Below are 13,125 nucleotides of genomic sequence, written 5' to 3'. Positions count from 1 at the left end.
AAATCCATTCACCCCTAATTGGTAGTCAGATGGTACAAACTAACTGCATTAAATTTAAACTTATTTTATCAAACTGTAAGAATTATTTTCAACATAAGTAAAAAAATTCTTACAAGAAGTGGGTAATTTTCAAGCATACATGAACATATTGCTAGTGCCCTCCTCCCACACCCCCAATATATCAAAACATGTCACCTTAGCAGCATGTCTGATAAAGTTGGGCACCAAATTTAGTCCAAGCAGTCAGTTCAATGAAACAAAAGCATAGCTTGTAGCTTTGCTGATTTTCACAACAAGCCCCACTAGCACTGTGTCACTCTGCCATCACAGCACATAATTAGACAGCAGCACAACATACCAGCAGAAGAAGCAGCACATGCCACACACCATTCAATGTGGGTAGATTTTTCGCATAATTGTGTTTATCAGGAGCTTTTAAAATGTAGCATTAAACCTACTTACTCTGCAACTGTAATGAACAGAAAAGTCAGTGTTTACATCTGTACAGTTGAAAATCCAGAGACGTTAAGCTTACTTTTACAAGTTTTCTCTATAATTTTTTTTTAAAAGCAGAGCACAAGCAATAATACGTTTACCACCATTCCCTGACCCCTACATTCCTCAATTACACAAGAATCCTTCTATGTTACTTTTCTTCAATGGAACCTTTGGCTGAGTAAGGAATGTAGAACTGGGCCCTTCTGTTGTATAAACATTCAAAACTCACCATAAGTATCTAATGCATAATTTGGTTGCCACAGGCATATGATCTGTGGGATTTTTTAAAAGTCTATTTGCAGCTTCTGTTTCTCTTTTCACTTTTTGAGCATGTTCATTTAAGAACCTTTAGAAAATTCTACACAAGGGATAGAAATTGCATATAATTTCTCTCTGTTTTTGTCATGAGTCTTGAGATATCAGACTTCAAGGGGTAAAAACTCTCTCAATATGTGACATATACAATGAGAGAGAGAGAGAGAGAGAACCTGAAAGAAGTTCCAAATAGAGTCCTAAGTATACACATAAAACAGTAAGACTATATTTTGGATTTAGTAGGCATAAACCAAAAAGTATGTAGACAAGGACAAATTCTCTGGGGAAGAAAGACCACTTCACATGTGATATTGTTTTCTACTGAGATCATCTGCACGCAGGAAGCAAGATGTACAAACTGTGTTAAGTCTGAAGAAGTGAGAGTATATATTTGTTTTAAATAAACAAGGAAGAAAGAAATTTGACCCTGCCTTTCAACAATAAGGTCTCCAATGTGGCTTGCAAAATAAAATATTAAAAATAAATAAAATATAACTAATAATCTACAATTAAATGGAGACCATTACAGTAGCCTCAATATGGCAAAGCTAATAATTCAGATACCACTAAATACCTGGAGAAAAGCAAAGTTTTACCCTGGTACCTAAATGCCAATGATGTTAGCACTTAACAAATTATTCCTGAAAAAAGAGTTCCACTGTCCAGTTATTACCACAAACAAGGTTCTATATCCCTGATAACCACCAACCTCACTTCCAAAGGCAGAGGCACCCGAAGCAGCTGAAGAATGTTAATGTGTCAGCAGGTTCATCTGAAATTTGGTAGTCCTTCAAATACCCTTTTCCTAGGCCATAAGGTATTTATAGGTCAAAGCAACACTCTGAATTGGACGCAGAAACCAATCAGCAGTCAGTGCAAATATTTAAGCAATAGTGAAATATGGTGAAATCTACTATTTTTCTAAAAGTTACAGAGGTGCTGAAGCATACTATAGTATTGGGTGCCAGTGCAAGAATCAATAAAGCAGGCTTGTAAGTAGCAACTTGCCTGGTGGTTTCCTGTGGCAAGTAACTAGTACCTTCAGATAACAAGGCTGGAAAGCTTTGTTTTAAAAAAATGGAAGCACATTCTTTTATTTCTTTCAGCAATCAGCATATGGACAGGTAGGCTAGTATACATTTTTGTGGCTAGTCACTTCTTTGGGCTTATTTGCATGGCTGCACTCAAGATATACAGACGCAATAACAAGAACACAGTATTTATATACAGTAGCAATTTTTCAGTGCTCAAAGTAATTCACTTAGGTCAGTAACCCTCACAAGAACCCTGCAAGGTAGATCAGAATTATCGACTCCATATTTCTTTGTGAAACGCCCAAAAAGCTTCGGCTATGGGATGGTGTAGACATATAATGAATGAATGAATACTACTGACTGGATGTTGAGTCTGAGAGAATAGTTGCTTGCTTAAGACAACCTACTGAGCTTGTGGCTAAGATGCAATTTGAACCAAAACTTCTTGGCTTATACCTCACTTATACCTTAGCCACCACACTGTACCAGCTCTCAAAGGACTATTCCAAACAAACAACTGGATGGTATCCCAGGGCACAGGAAACAGAGTATAACTGAATATTCATGTAGACATTAGACAAGCCCTATTTGTAAACACCTCTATCTCTTTAAAATGAAAATGCTGATGTATAACAGGTACTTCAGTGGCTGTAAAGAGCAACAGTGGCTTGCTGCAGTGCACAAATGAGATGGGAAATCTCATGATAACAATATCATGTTCGGTAAGTGCACAAAACAATTACATTAACATTTCAGGATGCTTTGAGCTAAATAGTGTTTCCTCAGCAAGCTGGCTGGCTGTATCAAAAACATCTATTGGCTCAGGGAAAGCAAATACAGAGCTTTTGCAATAACTTTCACTTCAGGTATTTATATACCCAATGCCCAACACTGCACACAAAACCTTCTTCCTGTAGAATTTCCCCATCCACTCACAAAAGAACCCATCAAGAAGAAAAAGAACTTCAACCACAGGCCTTGAAAATGTATGTCATAACTTTTTCATATTTGAGCTACTGAAGGAGAAGGAGGAGGAGGAGGAGGAAGACAGACAGACAGACAGACAGACGAAGCTCCAGCAATAACTAGGCCATCCTACATCAAGTCTCCTCCAAGCTAGTATACTATTTAATTATAGAAAGCTGAGGCTGCCCCTATTCATTCTAAAATCTCAACTAAGGAAGGGCAGAGTAAGCAACCACAAACACACCCCAAGTCATTTCCTTCTTTCCATTCAGATCCCATTGAAACTGTTTATTTCTTTTGTAACATTCACTTGGAGGAGCCAGTGAGTTCCTTGAAAGTTTTCCTACCTAAGAACTACACACACAGTATTCCTCCACTATATTCCCTGGATTTCTCACATTGTGAGACCTTTGGGAAAAGAACCACCAATAATTCATGTTTTCAGTGTTCAGCAAAATGACAACCTGTGGCCCACAGATTAATGTCATGCACGTGGGGGAGCCCAGAGGGTGAAAAGGAGGGTGGGAAATGGGGGAGGCAGACAGAGTGATGGAAGGAGGAGGAGGAGGGAAAGCTCTCTGCAACTGATAAGACCTCTAACAAGAGTTAATTGTCCCTTCCTCGGCAGCCTGCTGGGCGGGGAGGATGAAAACATGAGACAGAAGGGGGTGGCAGAAAAACGGGAGATTTGGCCTGCCCACTTTTGGCTCTACCTCGAGCCCCACTCACTGTCAGCATGCAGCCCCCCAACAGACTAACCCTGAGGGACTGTGGCCCTCAACAGAAAGCAAGGTTCCCCACCTCAGTTGGGGTATCATTTCTATAGAGGACAGGACAAGGCTAAAGAAAAATGGGGTTGTGGGATACAGTTCCATCTGCAACCCTACATTTTATGTATTCAGGGATTGCTCCAAAAGTACAAGTACATTTAGCACATTCTATGTAAATAGCATTTGAAGGCATTTTCTCTACTTTCCTCTCCCATGTTTTAAGATCTTGGTAACAGTGACAACAGCAGCACCTGGTGGCAGTGGTCAGTATTTTGTATGTGCTCCTTAGCATCACCTTGTCCAGACTCTTACCAATCAGACTTGAACTAATTTGCTGTATCAGAGAAATTGACAAAAAAACTTCACAGCGCTCTGTCACTCTGGCTGTCTCTCTTCCAGCATTACAAGAACCAGCTATTTGTGAAAGGGCGAATGAACAGCAAATTACTTTAAACTACAACAGCAAATGCCTACCCAAGTTGTGCAAGGATTTAAGTCCATCCTCTGAGGAATGTTTTCCCCATGGCCTACCTATGGTTAAAGTTTCTGGGAAAGTGCATCATTCTGTGACTATCCATTGTACTCTAGAGCTGTCACAGACCTCCTGTATTCACCTCTTTCTATTGACAATTACAGACTGCAATGTTCTTAACTACAGCTTTTCAAATGAACAAATATTATATGGATTTGTTTCTAACATTTTTTCAATATTTGTTTTCATAAAAACCAGAGAGAATGTCAAAAGTCATCCCTTTTTCTACAAAGAGTGGTAGTGTTCCATGTATACTTCCAAACATCCAGTCTGTTGCGTGTGTTAGCAATTGATCCTTTGATAATAATGAAATGTTAGCATTTCTGCTTGTAAGAATTAAGATGTTTTATTGTGCTTTGAAAACGATAGTTGTTTCATTAATAAAATGATAAATATTTGTTACTGCTTGCCTTTAGAAAACAAAATTTCAAATGAGGTTGAATAGCTTGGACAGTCATATTATAGATTTTTAAATGTTTCTATAAAACCATATGCAAGTCTATGGTAACGTTAAATAGTCTGAGCCAGCAGTGCATGTTTTAAATGCACATATAATAGATGAGGGGGGCCTTCAGCATTTAAAACCAAGTTATTTTAGAAAACTCAATGTGTCATAGAACAATGGACTTTGTAACTCTACCTCTGCAACTTTAATTACTTTTATGAAATTGCAAGCATCTGTAATATGAAACATCAACATATTCATGCTTGATTAAATCATCTGAAGTTTCTTTCATTAAAAAGCAAATTCTTCTTTCATTAAAATGTTGCTGCATTGTAGTCCTCAAGCCTGAAATGGTTGGTACTCACAGAGAAGTACTGACACTATAACTGCTTCTTACTCTTCTCTGTTGAAGGATTATTGCCCAAAGCACCATGCACTCTCAAATATCCTCTGCAAATTTCTCTCTCTCTCTCTCACACACACACACACACACACACACACGAGTGAACTTTCTTGCACTAGCAAATAAGGCAAATCTAGGTTAGAGAGGTTTTCATGCTGTGCTGTAGTTCTTATGAAATATACATAACCCAGTTCTCTCTTGTATTTAACAGAAGTCATTGTGTTGTGGGTAGGGAAGAAGGGGGAAGAGGTTGACAACTAAGGGAGAAGAAGAACCTGCTGCAGCCTGAGTTTAGGAAAACGCTAAAACAAAAACGTAAACGCTACAAAGTTCTAACCATGGCATACAAGGCAAAATCCTGGTTTGCACATTCTGGCCAATGTATCCTATGCAGATCCCTCTGAGTAAGCCATTAGTGGATGATATAATAACAATGATAACATACTCACCCTAAAGCACTTCTCCCCTAGCCTGTACATTTTCCAAGAGAAACCATTGCCCGGCATGCAAGAAAAACACTTCAAACCGAGCAATCTTTTGAGCCCATACAATTCCACTCCTCCCCCACACACCACACACACACACACACACTTCTCTATTAACACTTGGTTTTTCTCCATCTACATAATGGTGTTTACCAAAACTGAGAGGTCTAATCCGGGGTCTGAAGTGACGAAGCAACTGATAACCAACTGCCTCTCTCCCACTCCTCCCTCCCCCAACCCGCCTCGCATATCCCCCATCCACACTACCTCCCCCCCCCCCCCGGCGGCCATACACACACACTTTTGCTTCCAAGATGGGAAAGGGAATTGCCTCGCAGCTCCACCAAGCAGGCAGCCTGGGTGCAGTTAAGTAAAACAGTTTTGAAATTCCCTCCTGCAGGATGCAGCCGCTCGCTCGCTCCCTTCAACACTTTGCTCCCCGGCGGCGGCGGCGGCGAAGTTTCAGCCTCATGTATGTTTTGTTTTAAAGAGCGTGCTTCTTCCCCCCGCCCGACCCCCTTACGGCTGGCCAGGACAGGCCAGCAAGCAAGCAAGCAAGCAATCTGGACACGGGACTTTCGGCCGACTTGCGAGACCTGCTTGCTGCCTGCGAAGGAGGCAGCACGTTTCCCCTCCCTCTCTCCCCAGTTTTGAGGAGCCAAGGCGGGCGGGGGGTAGGCTTTGCTCAGGAGTGCCGAAGAGCCCAGCTCCTCGCCCTGCCCCGAGCCGGGAGCGCCGCTGGCCGTGACAAGTCCCGTGCAGCGCCGTGCCAGCGCAGTGTCGTCGCAAGCGCCGACGCGACCTCCTCCAGTGTAGGGCAAAGGTGCAGCACAGTCCCGGAGGGAAGAGGAGGAGGCGCACGCGGGGGGGGCGAGGTGAGACTTCGTACACAGAGTAACGTCGTCAGTTCGCTCGCCTCCTCCACCCTTGCCCGGTCAATTGCACCCGTCCCCTCCCTCCCCTAGTTACCTTGTTGCAGTGGTAATAGTCCAGGGGGCCCAAGCAAGTGGGGTCGGCCCCGGGCAAGGAACCAACGGCGGTGGGGGCGGAAGGGTAAAACCTAACGTCCATGCCGGGACTGCGCGCTGAAGAGGAGAAAGAGGCGGCGGCAAGATGAGGCTCCAGCGGGCATGGAACCGGCTCCTCCGGCGGCGGCTGCTCTGCCTCTGGCTCAGGGGCGGGAGGGAGGGAAGGCGAGGAGAGGCGGGGAGAGGGAGAGGGAGAGGGAGAAGAAGGGGAGGGAGCGCAGCCCAGAGCCGGCTCCTCTCGCACTCTATTGTTCCAGGCACCGAGGCGGGGGGTGGGGGAGGAGGGGGAGGGGAGCGCGCCTGGGACCTGGCTGGGCTGGGCTCCCGCAGCAGCCTCTCAGGCGGGCACTGGGACCGCCACAGAGCGGGCGGTTGTCACAGATACACACCCGCACACACCGCGCGCGCCTGGGAACTGCCTTGCCCCGAATACAGACCCGCGCCAGGCGGAGGGCCTGGCACGTACGGCCGCTCCGTGGGCAACGAGCGAGCTGAAAGGAAGCCGCGGCTTTAGAAATGTTTCCCTCGCCCCCTTCGGAAGGGAAGGGAAGGGAAGGGAGGCGGGCTCGGACAGATGCCCCGCGTCTCTGGGCTTGCGCTTCTTTTCCACAAACCCCCCACACACCCCCAACTGTGCCCCCTCGACGTAGAGGCGCCGCTGGGAAGCTCTCCCCCTCTCACCCCCAGAGAATTGGTGGCACATAAACAAGAAGAAGGGGGTAAAACTCTGGTGGAGGATTGGAGCTGGCGCCTCGTAACAGCGCGCCGGAGAGGGGACTGGATGGGCAGAGTTTCAGAGTCGTGGACCTGCCGCTGCTCCCAACAACAAAACCCCGCGCGGGGCAGGGGGAGCGCAGCTGGGGTGCCCTCCTCGTCTCCCGACATTTGTCCCGCGTAACATGACTTCATTCGCACACAAGGGGCGGGCTTCCCTCCCACTCCGAACTTGGGACGGGGGCCTCTCAAAAAAGCAACCCGGACTTCCCTTACTTCAGAGAAACTGGGCTGGGAGTTTCCATCCACAACAGATCCCCATCGTTGAGGAGCCGGATCTGCCTCCCGCTAAAACCTCGCCTAAGAAGTGTTTGCCTAGGCTTGGAGTCACTTCTCGTCGTCATAAGAAACAGGTGCTGTGCGCGACCTGCTTCAGGGCCATGAACCTGAACTAGGCCCCAGGGCCGGCCCTTCTAGAAGACACCCCTGGCTATAGATTTTTAAACGGAAACTCCGTCCTCCCCCCTTTTATTCTGTGCCTGAGGGAGGGCACCAACTTGAAATGTGCAGGGCTTTAAACCCTCAGTAAATAGTTGGCAGTTCTGGAAGGGGGGCAGGGGCCCCCTGTGATTTCCTGATGCTGCAGAATCAGCCCTGCTGTTTTTCATGTGTGGAAATAGTGATTGTGTATTAAGCACTGAAGCACCAGCTGAAAGGCTAAACAAAGCCAACAGAGAAGCAGGATGGGGGGAAAAAATAACTTGACTCCTACCATTATTGTATTGAACACATTCATTATTCCCAGGTTTTTATGTTCCTAGGAATAGAACATAAAACTTTAACAAAAATTCAGAAGAAAAGGCGCATGCTGGGCATAGCAATCAATAAAGATAGGACAAAGAAGGTTTGTTTATTTGTTTATCGTATTTTACCCCACTCTGAAGCCAAAAAGATTCCCAGGGCCCTAAAAAGTAATTAAAAATAAAACAGCCCCTGACTTGAGGCTTACAGTCTAAAAAGGCATGACACAAAAGGAAAAGGAATGGGGAGGGAAGAGGACAAAAGCAAACTCAGACACCAGTTCTTAAAGTTACAGAGTTCTTACAATAACCAGCTGGGATGGAAACAGCTCATGGAAAGTAGGAGCCCAAAGGAGCTGATATCCTTTGCTTCCCATCTAGGTGACACTTGATAGAGGGAGGAGCCTGATGGAGCTGGCATCTCAGCAAACCTGATGAAATGTCCCTGCTTCCCATCTATCCCTCTGCTGCAGCCTGATGGAGTGGCTGCTGCTAGGTGACAGTTGAAAGATACAAGACTCATGGTCCCCAAGCCAAATGTGATAGCAGTTCAAAAATGGGGTGTGATCTGAAAGAGTACCAGGGCATTAAAATTCCAAATAAGTACTAAAAATTAAGCAGGGAGAGAAAAAAGAATGTGTGTGCAGATGCAGAAGATGGAATTAGGGATTTTCATAGATTGAGAGTGCAATCCTATGCATGGCTGAGGAATGCTGGGAGTTGTAGGACTTTTTCTGTCTAAACATGCATAGTATTGTGCCCTAAGTGTTCAAAATTGTAGAGTCATACTGGGAGGCCTTCATCTAGTAATGGATTGCTAGAGGAAGTGGAAGAGGAAGAAGGTAGTACTGGTGAAATAAGATGCACATTCTGCAATTTACCAGCTTTACATTTGCCTGTACAGGAAATTGTTTAGGATTGTATCCTGGTCTCCAGTTCCTCTCATAGTGTTTTAAAACCTCTAATTTGAGGAACATTGTACAGAAATATGGTTTGGGACAAGGTCAACATGGGAGTAAAACAATGGAATGAGTAAACTATTATGTGGTTGGGCATGTGTGGTACGAAATGAACTAATGCCTACATTTTTATTATGTTTGGACAGGATTTTATATTTCTTGGCACAAAAGGACCAGACCATGGTGTTCAGATATACAGTCTATACAGGGCATAATACTGTGCTTGGTTCTCCCTGGTCAGACAGCCATGGGAAAGTAAGTTTTGGGTGAGAAAGACAGCTGAAGAATATGGGCAACACAGAAAAGACTTTGGGGGTGTTATTGGGCATATCCAACATGGGGAGGGGAGGGGAGTCTAGAATATTACGGTGAGTAGGTACAGCTGAAAGCCTAAGAGAAACAGAAGCTCTGTCTAGTACAAAAGGAAATAAAGAGACTAGCCATTAAGCAGCAACAGAGGAAGGCATGAATGAAACATATGTTTATACAGGAAAAGGAAGTCAAAGTTTATGCCATGGGAAGGATAGAAACTGTAGCTAATCCAAGGTATTGGCCATATCAGTTGTAGGAAACATGCACAAAAGGAAAGCATGAGATTGGCTGAAGAATACTCCAAAGGGACATTATTGTTATATCAGTCAAACTTACTGTTCCTACCAACAGGAGCTAATATTTAAGTCAAATACACTCCATCCTGATCAGAGGGTGAAGGGACTGTCCCAGATAGCTCTCCTGTGGAAATCAATCTCAAATGATGAATTGCATGATATTTAGTAATTTGTTTAAGTCTTCAATTAGCTCCTAATTGGGTTAAATAAGAGATGTTGCATTTGGAGGTATGTTACTGGCTATTACTTATTGTAAGCTGTAATACATTTCTCATAGGTGAAAGTGTTTATAATTATCCAGTAGTTGTGAAATGTTGCCTTTCTAAAATTGTTAGACAGATACCCTGATACTATACATATTGCTTTGAAATAAATCCCCTAGAACCTTTTTCCCTAATAAGAATGCTTAGGATCATTATCTTATATACAATTAGGGAGTCATATTCGCTGTTCTTGATCTGTTTGATTTTACACTATGTAAAATGGAGTCAGAACTGAAAGTGTAATTCCCCAACACACAGTGAAGCCTGGTTCCTGGCCCAAGTGCTGCTGGGTGGAGGATCCACCCAGTGCTTGGGCCAGGAAACAAATGCCCACTGGACGGAGAAGCCATGCCCACTGACATCTTGCGGCCTGGAGAGGGCTGGGTGAGGGGTCATCTGGACCCCCACCCAAACCTAATTCTGCATTCCTGCCCTATGTAAAATAGGTCTCAGCAACCCAAAGTAGGGTAAATAGGTTCAGTATGGGGTGAATGGTGTCATCCTACCTTGTGATTTCCCTGAATCGATAGCTGTACATGACAACACTATTAATAATTGACTGATTAATTTCTACATTTAAAATGGTTATTCCTCCACCTTCTTAGAACAGAGGGGGACAACAAGGAGCCTTAATTTCAACAGCCCTCTGCAAGTGATCATTGGAGCTACATTCTGCCATCTGAAAATATAAAACTGTAGATATGGAGGGCTCTTCTCCACATGTTTGGGAAAATGTTTGCTTTCCCAGTTGTATGTGTGAGGTTCTTTTCAGGCAGTACAATGAAAATGTGTACATTAGGGGTGGAGGCCACCGCCCTTCCCCTGTACATTCAATGTATGGATGAATAACAAAAGAAAAGCCATGCTGGATCAGCTCAAGGGTCCATCCAGTCCAGCATTCTGTTTACACAGTGGCCAACCAGCTGCCTATGGGAAGCCAGTGGGAAGACATGAGTGCAATAGCACCCACCCGCTCGTGTTCCTCAGTAGCTGGTATACAGAGGCATATTGCTTCCACTACTAAAGGTAGTATTTGATACTTCTAGTATGTCACTGGAGGTAGTATATGGTATCTCCAGTATGATACAGGAGGTGATGTATAAGCATATTTACAAGCATATCAATTAGGCCCTCAGGTCAAGATGCTCTTGAGGTAAAGCCTTCTGTCAGCCTGAAATCTCTGTCCCTGCCAAGACACTTTTAACAATTCACATTTCCTGTATCATAATTTTATGTTATTTAGACTATAATTTTTATAATAACACCCAAGCTGAGCACTCTTTCATAACTAAAGCTAAACTGAACACCTGACTTTGTCTTAACATTTTTACCTTAAACAGAACCATTAACAACAATGTCTTTAGATTCTCAACATTTTGAAGTGGGTAATGCATGCTCCCCTGATAACATCTGTCATCCCCAACAGTGTACTTGGGTCTCAAGCTTTCCTGAACAAACTAGGCAGTCTTGTGTTCAAAATTCAGTGACAAAGTCTTGGGCTCTTTGGGGTCATTACCTAACTATATTTTTTTTATTGATAAGGTTGTTGAAGAGACTGGCTTTGTTTCAACCATACTCTCACATAACTGGTTAGAGTAGGCATGGCCAACCTAATTCTTGGCCTAATTTCAAAGGCCCCCTGCAAGCAATCAGCTCAGACCTCTGGGAAGAGTGATCTGTCCCTCCTCTGGCAGCCTGACAAGCAGGGAAAAAGAGGGAGAGAGGAGAGAGAAGGGGGTGTCAGAAAGAGAGACAGAGGGTGGTGGTGGTAGAAAGACAGAGAAAAGAGGGCAGCAAAAAGAGATAGAGAAAAGGAGGTGGCAGAAAGAGAGAAAGGGGTGCCCCCTTTTGACTCTGACCCAGACCACTGATGGCTTCAGCCCCATCCACCACTGGCACACAGCCCCCAACAGATTATCCCTGAAAATGCAGCCCTCAACAGAAAAAGGGTTCCCCACACATGGGTTAGAGTCTTTGTCACTGATACTCCAGTCTTCAGTAACTGTCTATGTAGAAGATACTTGGCTCTGTAGTTCCAAACAATGTTGGGGCGTTGTACTTCAGTGGTGTTGGTGGGCCAGACCTCATAGTCAAATATTCTGTAGCAGGGGTGGGGAGTGGTGTGCAGGGGAATCTGTTGTTATGTCAGGTTCGGGGATAACAGGGATGCGGGCAGCGCTGGCTGGGTCCATTTGCATGGTGTGCACCACCCCCATGGGGACAATGGTCAGCATACAAAAAGATTTGCCTGGTGCCACCCACATCCCCATCTCCAATCTGGAGATAACAGCAGAGATTCCCTTACTCATCACTCACCTTGCCAATTAAGCGGGGGAGCAACATAAAGGGAAATTCTCTGATCACAGATCAGAGATAACAGTGGGCCCAAGGTATCTTGCTGCTGCCCGACCGGCCGGCCATCCAGCCTATCACTATTCTTGGTTGCCATCTGCACTCCTGCGTGTGTTCCTTCCTCCCTACTGGCTGGCCACTCCCTCACTTAATTGGCCAGCCAGCTCAGCTGCTTGCTTGCCCCTGCCAGCGTGGCTGCTGCTCCTGCCTTGTGCACCAACTATCGTGAGATGTAAAGTGAACTCCTGGGAGAGGTCAGCCAGGGCTAGCCTCTCAGGGTAGCTTGTAGGAACCCTGCAGGTGGCTGGTGCACAAGGCTGGAGTGACCAGGCAGGCAGGAGCAAGCCGACGGCCGGCTGCCCAAGCAAGTGATGGAGCGGCTGGCCAAGCAAGTGGACAGGTGGCAGTGGAAGGAGCAGTATAATTTACTGCTTCTTCCTGTTCCACCACCTGATGTAGGTGCTTGACCCCACGTAATGGTGGGGCCGGCCCTGACAATGGGGATTCCTTCAGGGGCAGGGCTCACCTCCTGGAGGGATCCAAGGAGACTCCATGGGCCAGATGGGGAACCTCTGCAGGCTGGATTAGAACCATGGTTCAGAAGCCCCACCCCTGTTCTATAGCCTCAGTGTTGAGATTTGAATCTAGTGTGCTTCCTGATGCAGTCTCAGCACCTCTTTTAAGAAAATTTTCATTAAGACTCATTTCTAAGTTAGTGTCCCTCGCCAAAAATAATTCCACACATAAACATAGCATGTCTCTGTAAGAAGTACTCACTGGACCATACCCAGATTCTGGCTTTTCTACACACACACGGGCTATTATTTTTCACTGATCTTTGAGCCATGGAGACAATCACGGAAATTCTCTTCCCTTGCCCATTTGAGAACTAAGAAATGAAGTTTATGAAAAGGGATCTTCTTTCATTGGGATTTAAACCCCTGCTCATATAG

At 45.1% G+C, this 13,125-nt stretch overlaps 1 protein-coding gene across 15 annotated transcripts in view; it reads right to left on the bottom strand.

Moving 5' to 3' along the window:
• The window catches only part of TOX2 (TOX high mobility group box family member 2), a 322,550-nt gene extending 315,934 nt beyond the window's left edge, over positions 1-6,616 (bottom strand). For 8 of the 15 annotated variants that reach the window (XM_084853820.1, XM_084853828.1, XM_084853822.1 and 5 more), the window contains exon 1: positions 6,418-6,616. In XM_084853820.1, coding sequence (XP_084709946.1) covers positions 6,418-6,519 — 102 coding nt within the window. In that variant the 5' untranslated portion in view covers positions 6,520-6,616. Of the gene's footprint in view, positions 1-5,412; positions 5,656-6,417 lie in introns of those variants that run through there. The other 7 variants (XM_084853815.1, XM_084853824.1, XM_084853819.1 and 4 more) reach the window with 1 other exon arrangement.
• Positions 6,617-13,125: the final 6,509 nt, after the last annotated feature.

This window comes from Heloderma suspectum, chromosome 4 (genome assembly GCF_057233095.1).
Source record: "Heloderma suspectum isolate Gila_16-S chromosome 4, 16-S_ref, whole genome shotgun sequence".
NCBI classification, from domain to species: Eukaryota; Metazoa; Chordata; class Lepidosauria; order Squamata; family Helodermatidae; genus Heloderma; species Heloderma suspectum.
This window is presented reverse-complemented; position numbering and strand designations above follow the sequence as displayed.